This window comes from Podarcis liolepis, assembly GCF_965112155.1.
Source record: "Podarcis liolepis genome assembly, chromosome: 6".
Lineage (NCBI taxonomy): Eukaryota > Metazoa > Chordata > Lepidosauria > Squamata > Lacertidae > Podarcis > Podarcis liolepis.
The window spans coordinates 1858562-1878525 of NC_139559.1; the positions used below are offsets into that span (position 1 = coordinate 1858562).

The 19964-nt window shown below is 49.1% G+C and overlaps 2 protein-coding genes across 2 annotated transcripts in view; one reads left to right on the top strand and one right to left on the bottom strand.

The window, feature by feature from the left end:
• LOC310709773 (ring finger protein-like) overlaps positions 1 to 19964 on the top strand; it is a gene marked incomplete at its 5' end in the record, with an annotated part of 80050 nt that overhangs the window by 51886 nt on the left and 8200 nt on the right. The window lies entirely within an intron of this gene.
• Positions 11202 to 19413, bottom strand: LOC310709774 (uncharacterized protein; the record flags this gene model as incomplete). Its single annotated transcript, XM_083509816.1, has 7 exons — positions 11202 to 11365; positions 11844 to 12011; positions 13178 to 13360; positions 13478 to 13615; positions 13935 to 14093; positions 14967 to 15107; positions 19332 to 19413. The coding sequence occupies 7 exons, from the start codon at positions 19411 to 19413 to the stop codon at positions 11343 to 11345; spliced, it is 894 nt and encodes a 297-aa protein (XP_083365942.1). The 3' UTR covers positions 11202 to 11342.

The following is a 19964-nucleotide window of genomic DNA, read 5'->3' on the forward strand; positions in this document are numbered from 1 at the left end:
CACCCCACAGTCAAATCAGGACAGATCTTCATTGTCTTCTGATTCCGACCAGAGGCAGATGTCAGTTCAGCCCAGAGGGCGAGGGGCCCCAGAAGGAGCACAAGGGCCCCAGACTTCATGGTGGGTCAGGCTAAGCGGTGAGTCCACTGTCCAGCCTGCCTGCTGCCTTGCATTGTCCAGGATTGCTGAATCACAGCTGGCTCAGGAAGATGGCGAAAGTGCTGGGCAGCCTCTCCCCACACCCTGTGGCCCACAAGGTTTTGTAACAAACCATCCCAACAGCTGCAAAGATGTAGATAACATTTCCACAGAAGATGGGTTGCTTGAAATGACACTGCCCTCCCCAAGGAAGAAGGGGCTTCTTGGCTTAGGTTCTGCAAGCCAGGATGCCTTTCCATGGGGTCTCCAGCTGTACCATCAACAGAGAGAAAGGGATGGTGGAGCCCGTGTACCTCTGAAGTGGCTGGACCAGGGGAAATTGAAGTTGCTTGAAATGACGCCCCCTCCCCAAGGAAGAAGGGGCTTCTTGGCTTAGATTCTGCAAGCCAGGATGCCTTTCCCTGAGGTTCCCAGCTGTACCATCGGCAGAGAGAAAGGGGTGGTGGCGCTTTAGTTGGAGAGACCCTCCTTCCTCCACAAACCCCTTTCTGGGTCTCCCTCTCTGGGGTCTGTGAGACTCAGACCTGGCTGGACCAAGGCATGTTGTACTTGCCAGTGGAAGTGGCCATTCCAAAGAAGTGGGCCAAGGGAGCCAAGGATCCTGCCCACCCCCGACCTGGCCCTCTCCAGTTCTTTACCCAGAGGCAGCCTTTCCACCCTGGCATCTGCAGGGGTGCCAAGTGGAATGAGCTCTGCCCTGCATAATCCATCATGTGGCACGGGGCACGCACACCATCTGAATGCCAATGCCCATCGACTGCGGGGGGGGGCATTCAAATATTTGGCTCCTAGGTCCATCTGTAACATGATTTATTTGATCGCAGGGAAGTCAGACTTTCCTTTATCAATTACATTCTCTTAACTCTAAGGTCCCAGTGTGTTGTGTGTGTGTGTGTGTGTGTGAGAGAGAGAGAGAGACAGAGAGAGAGAGAGAGAGAGAGAGAGAGAGAGAGAGAGAGAGAGAGAATGAAATGAATCTGGAGAAAGTTCATGCAGCTCTTACCAGTAGAAAGTTTTTCCAGTGTTTAGTTGGAATCCGGTCCTATCTTCTGAAGCAGCAAAAAGCAATTTCCTTGCATATATTCTTAGCCTTATATTCTGAGCTTTCACATGATTTGTATGTCTCTCGGGGCACGTTCTTGGGGTTGCTAGAGCAGGTTCCCCCCTGGTGGTGGATTGTTGAAAAACAATATGAAGCTGGATGGGGAGCGTGCTGTGTGTGCTCCAAATTTGGAACTGATTTTTGTATTTAGTATTTAGTATTTAGGAATGCAGGAGGAAGAGAGCACAAGGGCTGGAGAAATAATAATAAATAACTCTTTCATTGTGAGCTCCTTTGGGGATAAGAAAAGTGGCCAATACCTCTTTTGACAGCAGTGGTTCCCAAAGCATACCTGAATGTAATTGGTTTAGGGGTTGCTCATGCGTTAGTTGCCGCCACTCCTGGCTAGGTTACCTGGTTGAACCCTTTCTGACTGAACAGTCTCTAGCATCGTGACTGTCTCAGTCGCTGGCAGAATCCGTCAGTGGGCATTTCTTCAACTTCTTCCAGCACAAAAGTTCTTTGACGCCTAGTCTCCACCTAGTCTCCCTGCGCGGAAGTCTTCTGCGCAGGGAGGGTGTGGGCAGCGGAGGACCCGTGCTCTCCCCGCTGGTCTCCGGTGAGGAGTCTTGGAGCCTCCTCTCCGATTCACCCATCTGCCCCCCTTCTCCACTGGTGTTACGCTGATTTCCTTCCCCAGCAAATGGGCTGCCCCTCTCCCTACTGGGACCCTCTCCGGCATCCCTCTGGAGCCTTCCCTCCGCCTCTAGCTCCGACGGCAGTTCCCTGACACTGAAGGAGCGTATCCACCTCCATTGTTCAGCCTGGACACTGAGGTCCAGCGCCGAGAGCCTCCTGGTGGTTCTCTCATTGCGAGAAGCAAAGCTACAGGGAACCAGACAGAGGGCCTTCTCGGTGGTGGCACCCGCCATGTGGAACACCCTCCCACTTTCTGGAGAAAGTTCATGCAGCTCTTACCAGTAGAAAGTTTTTCCAGTGTTTAGTTGGAATCTGGTCCTATCTTCTGAAGCAGCAAAAAGCAATTTCCTTGCATATATTCTTAGCCTTATATTGGGAGGCCGATGGACGTCCAGAACTCCGGCTTGGGGGCTCAGATGGACGTTATCTCCCTGGCAGTTTCCCAACAACAAGGTTTCGGGCCCAGATTCACGGCACCTACAGGAGAGTAAAGCTGCAACAGACTGCGTTTGAGGTATGTTGGGGGAAAAGCGAAAGGAAGGGACGCTTTTCTGTTTTGCCTCGGCAAGGAGCCTTTGATCTCCGGCAAGGCTTAATTGGCCTGGGAGTTGTGCCAAAAAGGCTTCATGATTAATAGCTGCCAAGATAAGGAGTCTTTGAAGGCAAAAGACTCACGGCTAAAGTAAAAAGCTGGAATGGAGTATTTCCACGCTTTTGAAGCTTCAGAGGCCACTCAGTGCCCTAAGTTGGATGGGCAGAATTATGAAACCTGGGCAAAATGGTGTGAATCTTTGCTGCGTCAGTTTCGGGTGTGGCATACCGTGAATGAAGCCCCCCCAGTTCCTCTGACAGAGAAATGGAAATCAGCTGATTCGAAAGCGATAGACGTAATAGTCTTATCCGTATCTCTTGAGGAAATTAAGACGCTAGCTGGCAACACCACTGCACGTGGAATGTGGACTGCTTTGAAAAAAGCTCACAAGCCAATAATCCCAGCCCAGAGTTTGACTGCATCGGAGGTCCTAGCTGTTTCCCAGAATGCGAGTGAATGCAGGGATGCTGAGGGCACCGGTTGCAAGCTGCAGGGGGAGCTGACCGTCACGTCATCCCAGGCAGCATTCCAGCCTCCAGGGGGAGCCAAGGAGTCGGCAGCTGAGAGCTCTGTTTCTCGTGAGAACCAAGGTCATCGCCTTTGCAGAGGCCGGAAAGGCAAAGGTAAACATACGCACACGTCTGCAGATGACCAGAAGCAGGGGGGCAAGCTGCAAAAGCCCACGCCAGTGGAAAGCAAGGTTTTGCTTGCTGGCACAGCTTCACCAAAGACTAAAGACACGTCTGCTGACCAGGAGCAGGGGGGCAAGCTGCAAAAGCCCACGCCGCTGCAAAACAAGGGTTTGCTTGCTGTAAAGACTGCTCCAACAGCCAAAGTTAGATTTATTGTTGATTCAGGTGCGAATCGCCACATCTCGGAGGATCGGCATCTCTTTATCTCCTTCAAGCCTCAGGAAGGTGAGATCCACCTGGCTGATGGAAGGACGTTGCAAATTGCTGGAGAAGGGACTGTGAAACTTGCAAGTCTGCACACTACCATCAGTAATGTACTTTTTGTTCCAGGAGCTGCAAGCAACTTGTTGAGCGTCCCACAGCTTACTGGGCGTGGTTTTCAGATTTCCTTCAAGAGGAGCGTCTGTGTCATCAGTAAAGGCAAAGAGGACTATTTGCATGCAAAGTTTATGGATGGTTTGTTCCATATAACTTATGACGACACTGCTGTTGTATCTAAGGCTGATTCTTGTTGTGTTGCACAAACTAACAAAGTTCTTCATGCAGGTTGCATTCATGATGCGCATCGAAGGTTTTGTCACCTCTCTTGGAAGGCACTGGCCAAGATGCCAGAGGTGGTTGAGGGTTTGAACATCAAACCCTGTAAATTTCACATGAAATGTGTATCTTGTGCAGAGAACAAGGTAAAGGTTGCTCCAAAAGGCAAGGAGTCTAGCAGGCAGGCTTCCAAACCCTACCAGCTAGTGCATGCAGACCTGGTAGGGCCACTTGCGCCCTCTTTAGGAGGAGCAAGGTACTTCATGATTCTGATTGATTCTTTTTCCAGGTACATTCATGTGTATTTGCTCGAACAGAAATCGCAAGCGTTTCCGAAGTTTAAGGAATTCTGTGCTTGGTTGGAGAATGTGCACAGTAAACGTATTTCTTGTTTGTTTACTGATCGGGGCGGGGAGTTTACTTCTCAGCAGTTTGAAGCTTTCCTGACTGAGAAGGGAATCCAGCATGACATGTCAACGCCCAGATCGCCATGGATGAATGGTCTTGCGGAGAGAGCAAATCAAACATTGCTGCAAGGAGTCAAAACCTTGTTGCATGATGCCAATCTCCCTGATAAGTTTTGGGTGGAAGCTCTGGGGAATTTGGTTTACTCCTTTAATCGCAGATTGTCATCACCCATTGGCTGTACCCCCTATGAGAAGATGTTTGGCAAGAAACCCAACACCAAACACATGAAAATCTTTGGTTCGGACATGTGGGTACGCAAACAACAAACCAACAAGCTTGGGAAGCGTGGGGCACATGGTTTGTTCATGGGGTATGAAAAAGGTGCATACAGGGTATGGATGACTGACTCTAAGTCCATTAAGTTCACAAGGAGTGTTGAGTACAATCCTAAGTGGGGGGGAAATGTGGGAATTTTCCAGAGTTACCCAGAGGAGGATGAAGGTGATGTCAAGCAAGCAGCTAAAGCTGAGGAAGCTGCTGAAGATGATGAGGATGAGGATGAGGATGATGAGGATGAGGATGATGATGATGATGATGATGATCAGAGTTCGGATTCCAGTTCAGTGGGCGGCGCTGCTGCTGCTGCTGGTGTCAGTGACAGTGACGACACAGCAGACTACCAGAGCGCAAAAGCCTCAGTCAGACCATCTGATGCGTCTGACAATGAACTGGAAGAACCACTGTTCACCATTGGTCACTTTTCTCCTAAGAAAGAGGAGATGAGTCCAGAAGACTTGCGTCTAGTACGTAGGTCTGAAAGGGCGACCAAGGGCAGACCTCCAAAGAGGTATGCTGATGAGTTTGCTAAGACAGCAACTGCTGTTCTTAGTAGCTCAGAGAAGGTGTGGGAACCTTCAAGCTTCAAAGAGGTTCAGGAGTTAACCTCTAAAGATGCTGAGCCTTGGCTTAATGCCATGAAGGCTGAAATTGATTCCTTGAACAGGAACCAAACTTGGGAACTGGTACCGGTAGTCCCAGGAATGAGACTGGTTGGCAGCAAATGGGTCTTCAAGGCCAAGACAGACCAGAATGGCAAGGTAGTCAGACACAAAGCCAGATTGGTTGCCAGAGGTTTTTCACAGGTACCAGGACAGGATTACCACGAGACCTACTCTCCCACAGTCAAATATGAGAGCATTCGGCTGATGCTCAAGATTGCTGCGGAGGAGAAACTGCATGTTTCCCATCATGACATTAATACAGGTTTTTTGTACGGGATTTTGAATGAACAGCTGTTCATGCTTCCACCTGATGGGATGGAGATACAGAAGGGTATGGTCTGTAAACTGCGGAAATCCTTATATGGTCTCAAGCAGAGTGCCAGGTGTTGGAACACAAAACTCACTGAGACATTGCTTTCTCTAGGTTTTCACCAGGGCAAAGCTGATCCATGTGTGTTGGTCAAGGAGGAGGGGCAAAACAAACTGTATTGTTTATGTTTTGTTGATGATCTTCTGATGTTTTGGAAGAATCAGGCTTTTTACCAAAGCACCCTAGCTCAACTGAAGGAGCACTTTGACATGAAGGATCTTGGTGAGGTATCCAACTATCTTTCTCTGCAGGTGGAGAGGGACCAAGCAGGTAATTTTCTGGTACACCAAACACAGAAAATTGCTGATGTATTAACCAGGTTGAATTTGGTTGATGCAAACCCAGCAGACACACCGATGGTGACAGGTTACCAGGTAGACAGTACTGCTGAAGCGTTTTCTGACACAACGCTATACAGATGCATTCTAGGCAAGCTGAATTTCATTGCCAGATGTTCAAGACCTGACATAGCTGTAAGCTGTAATCTGCTTAGCAGACATGCCAACAATCCTACGGTTCAGGATTGGAAAGCTCTGAAGCGCATAGCCCGCTCTTTGAAAGGGACTATGCACTACAGGCTGAGGTTCACCAGTCAGAAGACTGGAGGTCTTGAAATCTTTGCAGATGCAAGTTTTGGAAGTGACACCACGGATGGTACAAGCACTTCTGGAGTATGCTACATGTACAACCACTGCCTGTTTGACTGGTTGTGCAAGAAGCAGACAACAGTGAGCCTAAGTTCCTGTGAAGCAGAACTCAATGCTCTGTCATTTTCACTCATGGATTGTGAATGGTTGATGCAACTGTTTAAGGACATCAGAGTGTCTGTGAAATGTCCTATACAAGTGTATCAAGACAATAGATCTTGTTTGGCTTTGCTGAACTCCGAGAGTTGCAAGCAGAGAACCAAGTACTTGCAGATTAAGCTACATCGTGCAAGAGAGTGTATTCAGAAAGGACTGATTCGGGTGTCCTACATGGCAGGAAATGAAATTCCTGCTGATCTGTTGTCTAAGGTTGTTAACAGAGAACAACTTAAGGTTTATGTACAAAGGTTGCAATTGAGTGAACCGCAGGTAAAACAGGTTACACGGAAAGGGGGAGGATGTTAGGATATTTCCGTTCCACCTTAAAAGGGAGCAGGCTTTTGTAAGTTACAGAGTCTGCGCATGTCCTATTCACAGGATGTTTATGTTCTGATATTCCTTTCGTTTTTGCAGATGGTCAGAGACGCTGACTGAGGATGGACGTGTTTTCTTTTGTTCTGTTCATGTTCTAAATAAAGTCTGTAAATATGCTTTTCTGCTCTTCTGCGGTGCAAGCTTTTGACTGTGCTTTCTGCTGAAAGAGGGTGCACCAGCCTAGGAATGTGGCTAGGAATTTCCAAAGGCTTTGTGCCCCTAACTGTTGGATCTGCATGACTACGGGAGGCCGATGGACGTCCAGAACTCCGGCTTGGGGGCTCAGATGGACGTTATCTCCCTGGCAGTTTCCCACTGGTGTTACGCTGATTTCCTTCCCCAGCAAATGGGCCGCTCCTCTCCCTACTGGGACCCTCTCCGGCATCCCTCTGGAGCCTTCCCTCCGCCTCTAGCTCCGACGGCAGTTCCCTGACACTGAAGGAGCGTATCCACCTCCATTGTTCAGCCTGGACACTGAGGTCCAGCGCCGAGAGCCTCCTGGTGGTTCTCTCATTGCGAGAAGCAAAGCTACAGGGAACCAGACAGAGGGCCTTCTCGGTGGTGGCACCCGCCATGTGGAACACCCTCCCACTTTCTGGAGAAAGTTCATGCAGCTCTTACCAGTAGAAATTTTTTCCAGTGTTTAGTTGGAATCTGGTCCTATCTTCTGAAGCAGCAAAAAGCAATTTCCTTGCATATATTCTTAGCCTTATATTCTGAGCTTTCACATGATTTGTATGTCTCTTGGGGCACGTTCTTGGGGTTGCTATAGCAGGGTTCCGGTGGTGGATACTTGAATAACAATATGCAACTGGATGGGGAGTGTGTTATGTGTGCTCCAAATTTGGAACTGATTTTAGTATTTCTCCAAGAATGCAGGTGGAAGAGGGCACAAGGGCTGGAGAAATAATAAAGGGATGCTGCAGGAACTGCTGCCAAAGTCTTTAAGTGGCTGCTGTGAGGCCGAGGTCACCTTCCTGGGCTTGGTGGTCTTGCATAAGCCAATAGGATAGCCAAGGCTGCTCCAAGTGTTTCTATATTTCATAGAATCATAGAGTTGGAAGAGACCACAAGGGCCATCGAGTCCAACCCCCTGCCAAGCAGGAAACACCATCAGAGCACTCCTGACATATGGTTGCCAAGCCTCTGCTTAAAGACCTCCAAAGTAGGAGACTCCACCACACTCCTTGGCAGCAAATTCCACTGTCGAACAGCTCTTACTGTCAGGAAGTTCTTCCTAATGTTTAGGTGGAATCTTCTTTCTTGTAGTTTGGATCCATTGCTCCGTGTCCGCTTCTCTGGAGCAGCAGAAAACAACCTTTCTCCCTCCTCTATGTGACACCCTTTTATATATTTGAACATGGCTATCATATCACCCCTTAACCTCCTCTTCTCCAGGCTAAACATGCCCAGCTCCCTTAGCCGTTCCTCATAAGGCATCGTTTCCAGGCCTTTGACCATTTTGGTTGCCCTCCTCTGGACACGTTCCAGTTTGTCAGTGTCCTTCTTGAACTGTGGTGCCCAGAACTGGACACAGTACTCCAGGTGAGGTCTGACCAGAGCAGAATACAGTGGCACTATTACTTCCCTTGATCTAGATGCTATACTCCGATTGATGCAGCCCAGAATTGCATTGGCTTTTTTAGCTGCCACATCACACTGTTGGCTCATGTCAAGTTTGTGGTCAACCAAGACTCCTAGATCCTTTTCACATGTACTGCTCTCAAGCCAGGTGTCACCCATCTTGTATTTGTGCCTCTCATTTTTTTTGCCCAAGTGCAATACTTTACATTTCTCCCTGTTAAAATTCATCTTGTTTGTTTTGGCCCAGTTCTCTAATCTGTCAAGGTCGTTTTGAAGTGTGATCCTGTCCTCTGGGGTGTTAGCCACCCCTCCCAGTTTGGTGTCATCTACAAATTTGATCAGGATGCCCTTGAGTCCATCGTCCAAGTCGTTGATAAAGATGTTGAATAAGACCGGGCCCAAGACAGAACCCTGTGGCACCCCACTAGTCACTCTTCTCCAGGATGAAGAGGAACCATTGATGAGCACCCTTTGGGTTCGGTCAGTCAGCCAGTTACAAATCCACTGAGTGGTAGCATAGTCAAGACCGCATTTTACCAGCTTCTTTACAAGAATATCATGGGGCACCTTGTCAAATGCCTTGCTGAAATCAAGGTAGGCTACATCCACTGCGTTCCCTTCATCTACCAGGCTTGTAATTCTGTCAAAAAATGAGATCAGGTTAGTCTGACATGACTTATTTTTCAGAAATCCATGCAAACTATTGGCGATCACAGCATTGGTGATCACTAGGTGCTCACAGACTGTTTGCTTAATGATCTGCTCCAGAATCTTCCCTGCTATTGATGTCAGACTGACTGGGCGGTAATTATTTGGGTCCTCTCTTTTCCCCTTTTTGAAAATAGGGACAACATTTGCCCTCCTCCAGTCTGCCAGGACTTCGCCTGTTCTCCAGGAATTCTCAAAGATGACTGCCAGTGGTTCTGAGATCACATCTGCCAGTTCTTTTAATACTCTTGGATGCAGTTCATCTGGCCCTGGAGACTTGAATACATCTAAACTAGCCAAATATTCTTGTACTATCTCCTTAGTTATTCTGGGCTGTGTTTCCTCTGCTGAATCATTTGCTCCAAATTCTTCAGGTCGGGCATTGTTTTCTTTATCGGAGAAGACTGAGGCAAAGAAGGCATTGAGGAGTTCAGCCCTTTCTGTGTCCCCTGTTTGCATTTCACCATCTTCTCCTCTGAGTGACCCCACTGTTTCTTTGTTCTTCCTTTTGCTACGAACATACCCATAAAAGCCTTTTTTGTTGCTTTTAACCTCTCTAGCAAGCCTGAGTTCATTCTGTGCTTTAGCTTTTCTGACTTTGTGTCTGCACGTGCTGGCTATTTGTTTGAATTCCTCTTTGGTGGTTTCCCCCCTTTTCCATTTTTTGTACACATCCTTTTTTAATCTTAACTCAGTTAAAAGTTCTTTAGATAGCCACCCTGGCTTCTTTAAGCACCTTCCATGTTTCCGTCTCATTGGTATTGCCTGACGTTGTGCTTTTACTATCTCCCTCTTAACAAACTCCCAGCCATCATGAACTCCCTTTCCTTTTAGTATTACTGTCCATGGGATCTCACCCAGCACTTCCCTAAGTTTTATGAAGTCGGCTTTCATGCATTTTAACTCTTTCATTGTGAGCTCCTTTGGGGATAAGAAAAGCAGCCAATACTTCTTTCAACAGCAGTGGTTCCCAAAGCATACCTGAAGGAGTATCTCCACCCCCATTGTTCAGCCCGGACACTGAGGTCCACCTCCAAGGGCCTTCTGGCGGTTCCCTCACTGAGAGAAGTGAGGTTATGGGGAACCAGGGTGGGGGCCTTCTTGGTAGTGGCACCCACCCTGTGGAACGCCCTCCCCTCAGATGTCAAGGAAATAAACAACTATCTAAAGACATCTGAAGGCAACCCTGTTTAGGGTAGTTTTTAATGTCTGATGTTTTACTGTGTTTTGAATATTCTGCTGGAGCCACCAAGAGTGGCTGGGGAAATTATTATTATTATTATTAGTAGTAGTAGTAGTAGTAGTAGTAGTACATTTCAGCGCGCCCTCGGGGCAGGGGACGCTGGAGGTGCAAATGACTATCAAACCTTGAAAAGCTGGTATCCTTGGATCAGGTTCATCCATTTGGCTGATTTAATTAACCTATATAGTTTGAACAAAGGCACAATTACATGTGCAACCTGAAAATTGCCACTATCCCTTCTTTCGTTATTATCTTTTGACTTCCCATTCTTTTCCCCGTTCATAAAATAGCTGACCAATCAGGAGCCGTTATTTGCTCAGCCATCTGGTTACTCACCCAATCAGAAGCACCATAGCTAACCCTAACAGGCTATGCGGGTCCTGCAGGTGTCAGTGAAAAGTGTGAGCAAGCAATCGAAACCGGCTTCAGACTGGTATTTACACTTCCTTCTGTTTTACTTCAGAACAAGAATGCAGGGTATTTAGAGTGACAGGGCATCAGGTTTCTGCACAGACGTCACTCCTGTTCCATGACATGTTTATGACATATGTGTGACGTTTGCAACAAGGTGTTGTGGGTAACTTTGAGAAATCTCTTAAAGTGGGAGCACTCATTGTTCGGGGTGTCTCTCTGCTTCCTTTACATTGTAGTTTGAGGTTTTGGTTCAACAATAAAGATCAGGCCTCCTGGCTGCTGTTTTGGTTCAGTATCTTGGCCGAAGCCTTTTGTTTGATGATCCAACTCGAGGCTGCTCTGAATACTCTAAGGGGGAACTGGGGGTGAATTTATGGAACCAAGGGGGCAGTGACCAAAAAAGGTTTGAGAACCACAGATTATCCTCTTCCCTTCCAGGCCCCAGGCCCAAATCTCCCCAGCCCAGCAGCTGAGGGGCTTTGAGAGATGCCCCCCCCCTCTGGGGCAGCAGTGGATGTGGGGCTCCTCTTGAGGCCTCATGTCATGTGATGCAAGAACCAGACTCAGCACATGCCAGAAATCTCAGGTTTTATTTGGGGATAGATGATCCCACAGCAGCCTCCCCAGAGATAGAAGGAGGGGGGCATGGGAACACACTGATGTCTGCTCTGGGGTTGGGGTCTTCTCAGACAAGGTGATCAGGCTGGGGGACTCAGTCCTCCGTAATGGAGTTTCCTGTGGGTGGAAAAGAGAAAGAGTCACAGGGGCAAAGGGAGGCAGCCAAGTCATTGAACACCTTGCCCTTAGGGCAGGCAGCAGCAATGACATAATCATACAATTGTAGAGTTGAAAGGGACCCCCAAGGGTCACCTAGCCCAACCACCTTAAAGAAGGAACCACATTCCTCACAAACAGCCAAACCCTGCTTATAAACCTCTAAAGAAGGAGATTTCACCACCTCCCAAGGGAGACCGTTCCGCTGTCAAAAAGCTCTCACTGCCAGAAGTTGGAATCTCCTTTCTTGTTACTTGAAGCCATTGGTAAACTCACCCATGGGTAGGGCAGGATGAGGCCAGCAGGGCAGCTGAGAGAGAACCCTGTGGACCTCCACAGTCTGCCCCCTGCCCTCCACATGCACACTTATAAATATTTAGAGACAGAGGTAGATAGAGAGACAGAGAAGCACAGACACACATGGAGACAAGAATCTTACCTCTTTGCCCACAGACCATCATGCACTCCCGTTTGGTGTGAAACCGATTGCCATTCCCCCCGCAGCCCCCATAGGCAAATATCTCGCACTTCCTGGTGGCTGAGTTGTAGTAGTAAAATCGTAAATAAGCCTCACATGGACCACTGTCCTTTGGCAGCTTGCAAACCTCTGAGGCCACAAAAGGGAGTGAAAGAGAAAGCAGAGAGGTTTTTCTTAGGGCAGGAAGGTGTCAAGAGTTCCAACTTCATGTTCCCTGCATGCATTCCTCCATAAGAAGCCCCCCCCCCCCACCAGAGGGAAGGAATCACAGACCCTTCTCCTTCCAGGCAGAGATTAATTGTGCCTGGGCTCTTTGGGCCAGCCCAGCTCAGGGACTGAATTTGGGGAGCTCCTTGTGGCTGCTGGCTCAAATCTCTGCAGTCCTCTCACCTCTCAACCCTTTGCCAAATGCTCCAACCCCAAACCCTCCTTCCAAGATATGCAAAAACATAATTTTGGGCACAGACTAGGAGTCACCCTATGGCAAAGATTGCTTATCACCAAACATGGAGCTAATACACAAATCCTCCTTATTCTGGGGATTTGCAAGGAGTGTCGTCCTCTCTTAATGAATCCTGAGGGCAACGCGTCAAATACACCGCAGCTGCCAAACTGTCATTTCCACCTCCCAGAGAAGGACTTTGGAATCGGGGTGTCAGAATTTCTAAGGCCACCTGCATTCTTACAAGGCTCCCCACTGTTGGATTTTGAGTCCAAAGTTTTGGTGCCCTATTTCAGACACCATCTCTTATCTTGAAATTTCAAATTGCCCCAATCACAAAGGTCCATATAAAGATTATGGCACAAAGTACTAATATTAAGAAGAACATAAGGTTCTGGATCAGGCCAATGGCCCATCTGCTCCAGCCCTCTCCCTTCCTGTGGCTTCCAACACCCATATCCAGCCTCTGTCCAGCTAAGAAATCCCAACCGCTCCATCCCCTCAATTATATGGAGCATAAAGTCCAGAACAGAGCAGTGTACCCAGTCCTCCCTTCTGGCCAGCTTCTTGGATGGTGTTGCCCGCCTTCCCAGAGGGAGTCTACTGCCCTGCCTGGGGGTCAGGGTGTTGAACTAGGACCTGAGAGAGATGCGGGTTCAAATCCCCACTCATCCATGAAGCTCACTGAGTGACCTTGGGCCAGTGGCTTCCTCTGAGCTTAGCCCACCTCATGGGGTTATTGTTGGGGTTAAATGGAGAAGGGGAAGTTCAGCTCCTTGGAGGACAAGGGGATATATAAACGCAATCAATGAAGCCATGAATATGAATTTATGGTGGGTCCCAAACTTGGTACCTGGGCTGATTTTCCCGCAGGCTGCCTCACATGCCTTTTTTGTCTCAAAGTTGTTGCTGTTACCCTCACAGCCACCATAGGTGAACAGGACGCACTTCTTCCGCAATGGGTTGTAGTAGTAACGGCGGAAGGCTGCTAAACATCGTCCAGTTTTGGGCGGCAACTGGCACCTGTCACTGCGAACTGTTGGAGGCAGAACGGATGGAGGTCCATGGGGAGACGTTATCGGTCCCCAGGGCACTTAGGTGCCCAGGGAAGAAATGTAGGGAGGGTGGAAGGGGTCAGGGCCTTTGCCAGTACCTGAGTCCAGGCAGCCCCGGCTGCACCCGGTGAAGCAGCACTTCTGGGTGAGGGGGCAGTCTCGGTCGTCTCTGCAGGTGTCATTGCAGGGCACAAAGGTGTCCACCAGTTCCCTTTTGGGGCACACACCAGGGTGCTCTGGAAGAAGGAGATGGAGAGAAGGGGACAACAGTCAGTAGTGAGATGGAATTTTGTTTTGAATGCCAGGACTCACTCTGGAACGTGTGAGGATATCATCGAGAGGAAACAAGCTCCTGAGCATGTGCAGAGTTCATTTCCCCTCCTATGATCCTACCACTGGCAGCTGCCACCACCACACCGCTTGGCATGAGGGAGAGGAGACTCTTTGAGTGAGCCCCAGCACCTCTTCCTTGGCAGAATCCTCTGCCAGCCACGCTCATGAACACACAACTGCCCTCCCCACCAGGTCCCCATATCTCCCACACCCAAGAGATACCTTCTTCAGCCGCTTGGCAAGTCTTCCCGCACCCATTGCTGCAGCACTTCTCGCGTGGCAAGTTGACTGAGGCACAGTCCTGGTCATTGTTGCAAGTCGCTAAGCAGTTCGCAGCCTGGTCTGGCTGGGGGCTGAGCCTGGGGCAGTATCCAGGGTAGACTGGGGATGAAAGGAGAACCTAAGAAGAGCATCTGCTGGATCAGGCCAGTGGCCCACCTGGTCCAGCACCCTCTTCTCACAGTGGCCAGGCAGACGAAGAACACTTACTCCCCTCTGTGTTTGCCATGACTGGTATTCAGAAGCATGTATGGGCCACAAGCCAACACTGAGTGCATTCCCAACATTTTCTGATATTAGGCATATTTTCTTCAGCTGAAATCTTGTCTAGGACCGACAACTATCTGGCTGCACAAATTAAGTCAGAAGATGAACTAATTATTTAATTTGCAAATCATGGAATTAAGTGTTTACTTCAATCTTTACACAACTGAGGTAATTCAGCTTTGAATTTATGCACGTTTTTGGTTCTTTGTCAGTCTTTCTGAACCGCACTGTGATCTTGGGATGAAGGGCTGTATAGACATTTAATAAATGAATAGGTCTGTTTTCATTTAAAAAAAATAACAAAAACCCCACATTAATACTTGCAGGGAAAGGAGCCAGTTCCTCTTTGCCTGGAATGAATGGGGTCCCCCTGATCTGACCTGCTTGCACACCTGAGAGCAGGTGAGTCTCTGGACTGAGGCTGTGCACAGCCTGCCTCCCACCTGTTGGTTGGACCCACTAGCAGTGCGCCTGGTCAGCTGCCATGTTTGGGCAAGCCACAGCATGGCGGGTGGGATTCTGCACTGCAATGCCACTTGCCTGACTATGAACTACAGTGTTAAAGCCTACATGGATCCAGGCAGGATATGCACCAAACCCCCTTGTGTGTATGGATTGGTGGTTGAGAGCATATCTGGGTCAGAAGGTGAGGCAGATGAGAGGTTCCCGACTTCATTTCTCCCCCCAGAAAGAGGGGCTGCTGCTTACCCTCACGTGGGAGCGTGCACTGTTGCCCACAGTCGGTCTGGCAGCAGCGCTCGTTCCCTGGGCAGCTGTCATCTGTGGAGCAGAACTGGCCACACTGGGTGTCACTGTTTTGGATCAGAGTAGGACAAGTGCCAGGCTTCTCTTCAATGGAGAAAGAGAGAAAGAGGTAGAGAGAGAGAGAGAGAGAGAGAGAGAGAGAGAGAGAGAGAGAGAGAGAGATGGATTACCAAGCCCTTCATCAGTGCTGGAAATGAAGGCATTTCAACTCCTCTCCACTGTGAAAATCGAAAGCTTCTGCTGCTTAAAGAAAGAACGTAAGAACAGCTTGCAGGATCAGGCTATTGTCCCCTCTATGCCAGCATCCTGTTCATATCTTCATCATTTCCTGGGAGATGGGTGGGGCTTGCTTCCAGGTACAAGGTGTGTCCTTAAGTCTCTCCTGCAGCTTACCTGAAAGTGGGTCTGGGCTGCAAAGGCAAGTGTTCCTCCTGCCCTGCCTCAGAAGCCCAGCAGGTGGCACCAAATCTGCACCCCTCAAGTCTGCTGCTCCCAAGGGGTGCTCCTCTTGGCCACAGCGGGGGGGGGGGGGTGTCAGAAAAGGACTGGCATTTCAGAGGCAATGTATCCTCGCCTCATCTTAATGTGCATTGGGAACTCCTTTTCATTAGTTACCTGCTCTTCCACCTAAGGTCCCAGGAAACATTACAACCTTAAAACAAAACATTAAAAGCAGTTTGAAGCAAGTTACATCCACAAAAGTAAGGAGATTCTGATTCCCTGTTCTTTGAAAATCTGAACAGGAGAGCTGAATCATTGGCTTAGGGCAGTGGATTTCAAGCAGTGTGTTGTGGGGTGCCTTGAATGATGGGCAACTCTGGCCTCTGTCTCTCCTTCCCTCCCTCTTGTGTCTCTGCCTCCCAAAGGCTTGCACAGCTGTTTATTGCAGCAGCCCTGGCTATAAGCTCCACAGGCAAATGGCACCTATGGGGCTGGCTGGGGGATGCTGGTTGCCAGGAACTGAGGCGGCCTCAGAGTAAGCAGGTGGGTGAGGGAGCCCAGCCAGGCAGTCCACCAGCCCTTGCTGTTGGGACTGGGCAGACGAGTGGCAGGCTGGCCGGCCGACTGGCCGTCACTGCTTTGGTCTTTCTTGTGCTTGCTGTGGTCAAGACCTGCCTGGGAGATGAGTGCCCACTGCTGCTGTTGCTGCTGCTGCCTGCCAAGGTAAGCTGCTGGACTCACGTTCACCTTCGACCAGTCTCCGTTGGGCCACTAAGGCTGGGTGTATCCTCTTCCCAGGCCGTTGTGGGGCAGTGTGGGGAGGGAGGCACCTCTCTCTGGGGCAGGAGGGGCAGCTTAGAGACTGGGGCAGTGGCAGCGGCTGTCTGGAGGACTCCCAATGAGGGGGGAAAGGAGAGGAGGCTGAAGGAACACTCCACAAGAAAGGGCCAAAGCTAGGCTTTCTGTCACCCGGGTCAAAGACCCAGTCTGGCTGGCACACACACACACACACACACACACACACACACACACTCAACCCATTTATTCATAGAAGCCCTGGCAAAGTCTCATTGCTGGGAAGGGGAGCAAATTATATAAGGAACACCTTGGCAAGAGGGGGAATCCAGGGGCACCTTGGCTGGTGGGGGGTGTCCAGTGGCACTTCAGAGTGGCAGAATGCCCCCCTCTCACTGAATTTCAGCATTCCCAGTGGGGAATGAAACCACACACCTTCCGCATGCAACTCAAGTGCTGTTCCCCTGAGCTTCCCCAGCTTCCTGAAGGAAGGCCTGTACAGGAAATTGAGAATATATCCCCCAAAATGGTCTGCTGGTGTTTGTTTCTAATTTGTTTTTTTCTTTTTAATTTTTTTAATTTTTATGATACGATATAATAATCTTTATTGTCATTGTCACATACAGAACAACGAAATTGAAAAAATCTACACTAGACATTCAAAAACCAACAAGCTTGCTATCCCAGCTATCCCAGCCTGGTTAACCCCCTAAAAACTCTGATACCCCATTTTTAAATACAATGTACTCCCATACAGACTCCTTACACTGCGCTTAAAACCAGAATTGCATTTGGATAGAAACTGTTTCTCAGGCAGCTAGTCCTGGTCTTTATAACCCTGTACCTTCTTCCAGAAGGCAGAAGCTGAAAGGGATCATTTCCAGGGTGCGCACTATCCTGCGCTATCTCTGCCGCTTTCTTATGGCACCTGACAGCATAGATTTGATCCAAGGTGGGAAGAGTGCGCCCAATTATTCTCTCCGCAGTCTTTACAACCCTGGACAGCATTGTTTTTCCCCTGGCCGTGCAGCTCCCAAACCACACACAGAGACCATAAGTTAATGCACTCTCCACAGTACAATGGTAAAATGCCATCAACAGGTCCTTTGAGAGATTGTTTTTTCAGAGGATAATTATTTTATTGCCTGGTTTTATGTCTTTATATTGCTGTAAACCACTGTGAAATGTTCTATTCAACAAACAAGCAGCACAAATTCAGATACAAAGAAATAGGTCAAAATGCAGCGGCATCAATAAAAAGGGACAACCCAAGCCAGGTAGCCGAATCAATGAATCCTGCCAATCTATGTAGGTGTCCCCCTGTCCCAGGAAGCAGAAAGGGAGCCCAGCTTGCCACAGGGGCATGGACACACCATGTGGGGTCTTCCCTTCTTCTCTCAGCTTCCCACCACGTGTGTCACAGGAGGGAGGCTGGGTGCTGAGTCAGCCTGTGGTTGGTGGGGAGGTCTCTCTCTAGCAAGCAGATCCAAACTGACGTGTCACGCATGGAGGAAAGTCCCAGGGCCAGATCCTATGCCTGCCTGCCAGGACTCCTTCAGCCAAGAGCAGGGAGTGAGCGATGGCTCCTCCCAAGAGAGGGAGGAACAGAAGATGTTATCTGACCTGGCAGAGGCAACGTAGCTCAGGTGGAAGAGTGTGAGACTCTTGACTTCAGGGTCATGGGTTTGGGCCCCACGTTGGGCAAAATATTCCTGCATTGCAAGGGGCCCTCGTGTTCTCTCCCAACTCTCCCATTCTGTGTTCCTAGGATCCTACGAAGGCTCATGCTAGCTTCACTGTTAGGAGAGAGGCAGCGGGAAAACAGCAATAAAATGAAAGCAGAGCAGGAGGAGGAGTGAGTCAAACAACAAGAAGGTTTCTGTGAACACATCATAGACAGCGGGGCTCTTAAATAGAGGAAGTGTCAGATCATTGCTACACCTTGCCCAATATTGTCGGCAGTGGCTGGCAGTAGACTTCAGGGGAGGTATTCTGCCCACTGAGCTTCAGCCCCATCCCAAAGGGGGAGACAGGGAAAGACCAGGCGGAAACTATTAGCTTCTGATCACAGAATTATCAGAGGGTAGAGTTGGAAGGGATGAAGAGGGTCATCTGGTCCAAGGCAGGAGTCATGGCTAAACAGGACACCACAACCTTAATGCAGTTTGGAAAACCCAAACAATGTACAAAGGAGGGGGGGGGGATGAATAAACACATCGTAACCATATGTAAAAGCAGCACAGCTGCAAAGTGACCCGTAATATCTATGTCTGACCAATAGCACTATTCTGAAATGGTTTGGGTGAATTATTGTTCTCAGGGCTTCTTTTCAGCCAGAACTCAGTGAGTTCCTCTCAGGTAGGTGCCATTGCCATTCTGAGAGAATGAGGGAGGTGTTCATGGTGAGTTCTGACACCTTTTTTTCTAGAAAAATAGCAATTCTTCTTCTTCTTCTTTGCAAACCACCCTATACCTCAAGTCTCAGGGCAGTTCACAGGATAAAGTCACAATATAAAAACACAAAATACACAATAAAACAACCCCCCAATAAACGCCAACCCAATAAACCACCCCCAAGGCGTTTTAAAAGGGCATTGGGAGGACAATCAGCTAAAGGCCTGGTTAATGAGGAATGTTTTTGCCTGGTGCCTAATGGTTTATAATGAAGGTACCAGGCAAATCTCCCTGGGGAAAGCATTCCACAGACAGGGAGCCACTGCAGAAAAGGCCTGCTCTTGCGAACATAAAGTTCTTTTTTAAATTCTGAAAACATAAGATCATCGGCCCATAAGATCATTTCACCCACCTCAAGTCTGATCCGTCTTGCCCCTGACAGCAGGATCTATAGGGAAGGGGAAGCTATGGAACAGGAGACGGTGGTTTCCTGGCAATGAGGACTCTTTCAACTACCCATTCAGGGTTTCGCACAGGAGCCCCAAGCCAGCACAGCCAGAAGATGCAGAGGCTCATGAGAATTGTGGCCAATTCAGAGGGAGGCTGCCTTAGAGAGTGTTTCCCACGGGGGCTTAGAAAGATGGAGATTGGGACAAGGGAGTCCAAGGAGACACTCACCTAGAGGCATCTGACCAGACACAGGACCCAGCTCACCCCAGAAGGCAAGGAGCGCAACCAGGCAGAGGCTGATGGACTTCATGGCGAAACAGGTCTGAGTCCCCTGCCTGCTCCCAGAAGGCTTTATATCCCATGTAGAAGGAACTGACAGCACATTTGGAAATCTCTCAGCTCCACCCAGAACAAACAGAAAGCAGAAAGGAATGGATTGGTTGGGAAAGGCTGGAGTATCTGAGTGACTGGAGAGGAACCTTTCCAAGCCAGCACCCCATTCGTAGGCAGGCGATGACTCTGTCCTAGGCGTGCCTCTTCTGTTATCAAAATGCAAAGGATCACAGAAATGAGGAGCTGCCTCCAGGCGCTTCCAAGCACCAAGGGAAGTGCAGCCAAAACCCAGGAGACCCGATGCCAGCCTTGAGTCTGGGTGGCCTTGTGTTTGGGGCATTCAGAAAGAGGGCATCAGCCGTGCCAAAGGGGAAAGGGCCCCTTGGCTGCAGGAGGCAGGTGTATTCCCCTCTCCAGAGTGGATGTCATTGCCCACCTGGGCTGTTTTCATGAGAAGAAGAGGTTCCAGGTGAGGTGGGAACAGAGCAAAGTTACTGCTGGGGCTGATAAGGCTCACACCCCTAAGAA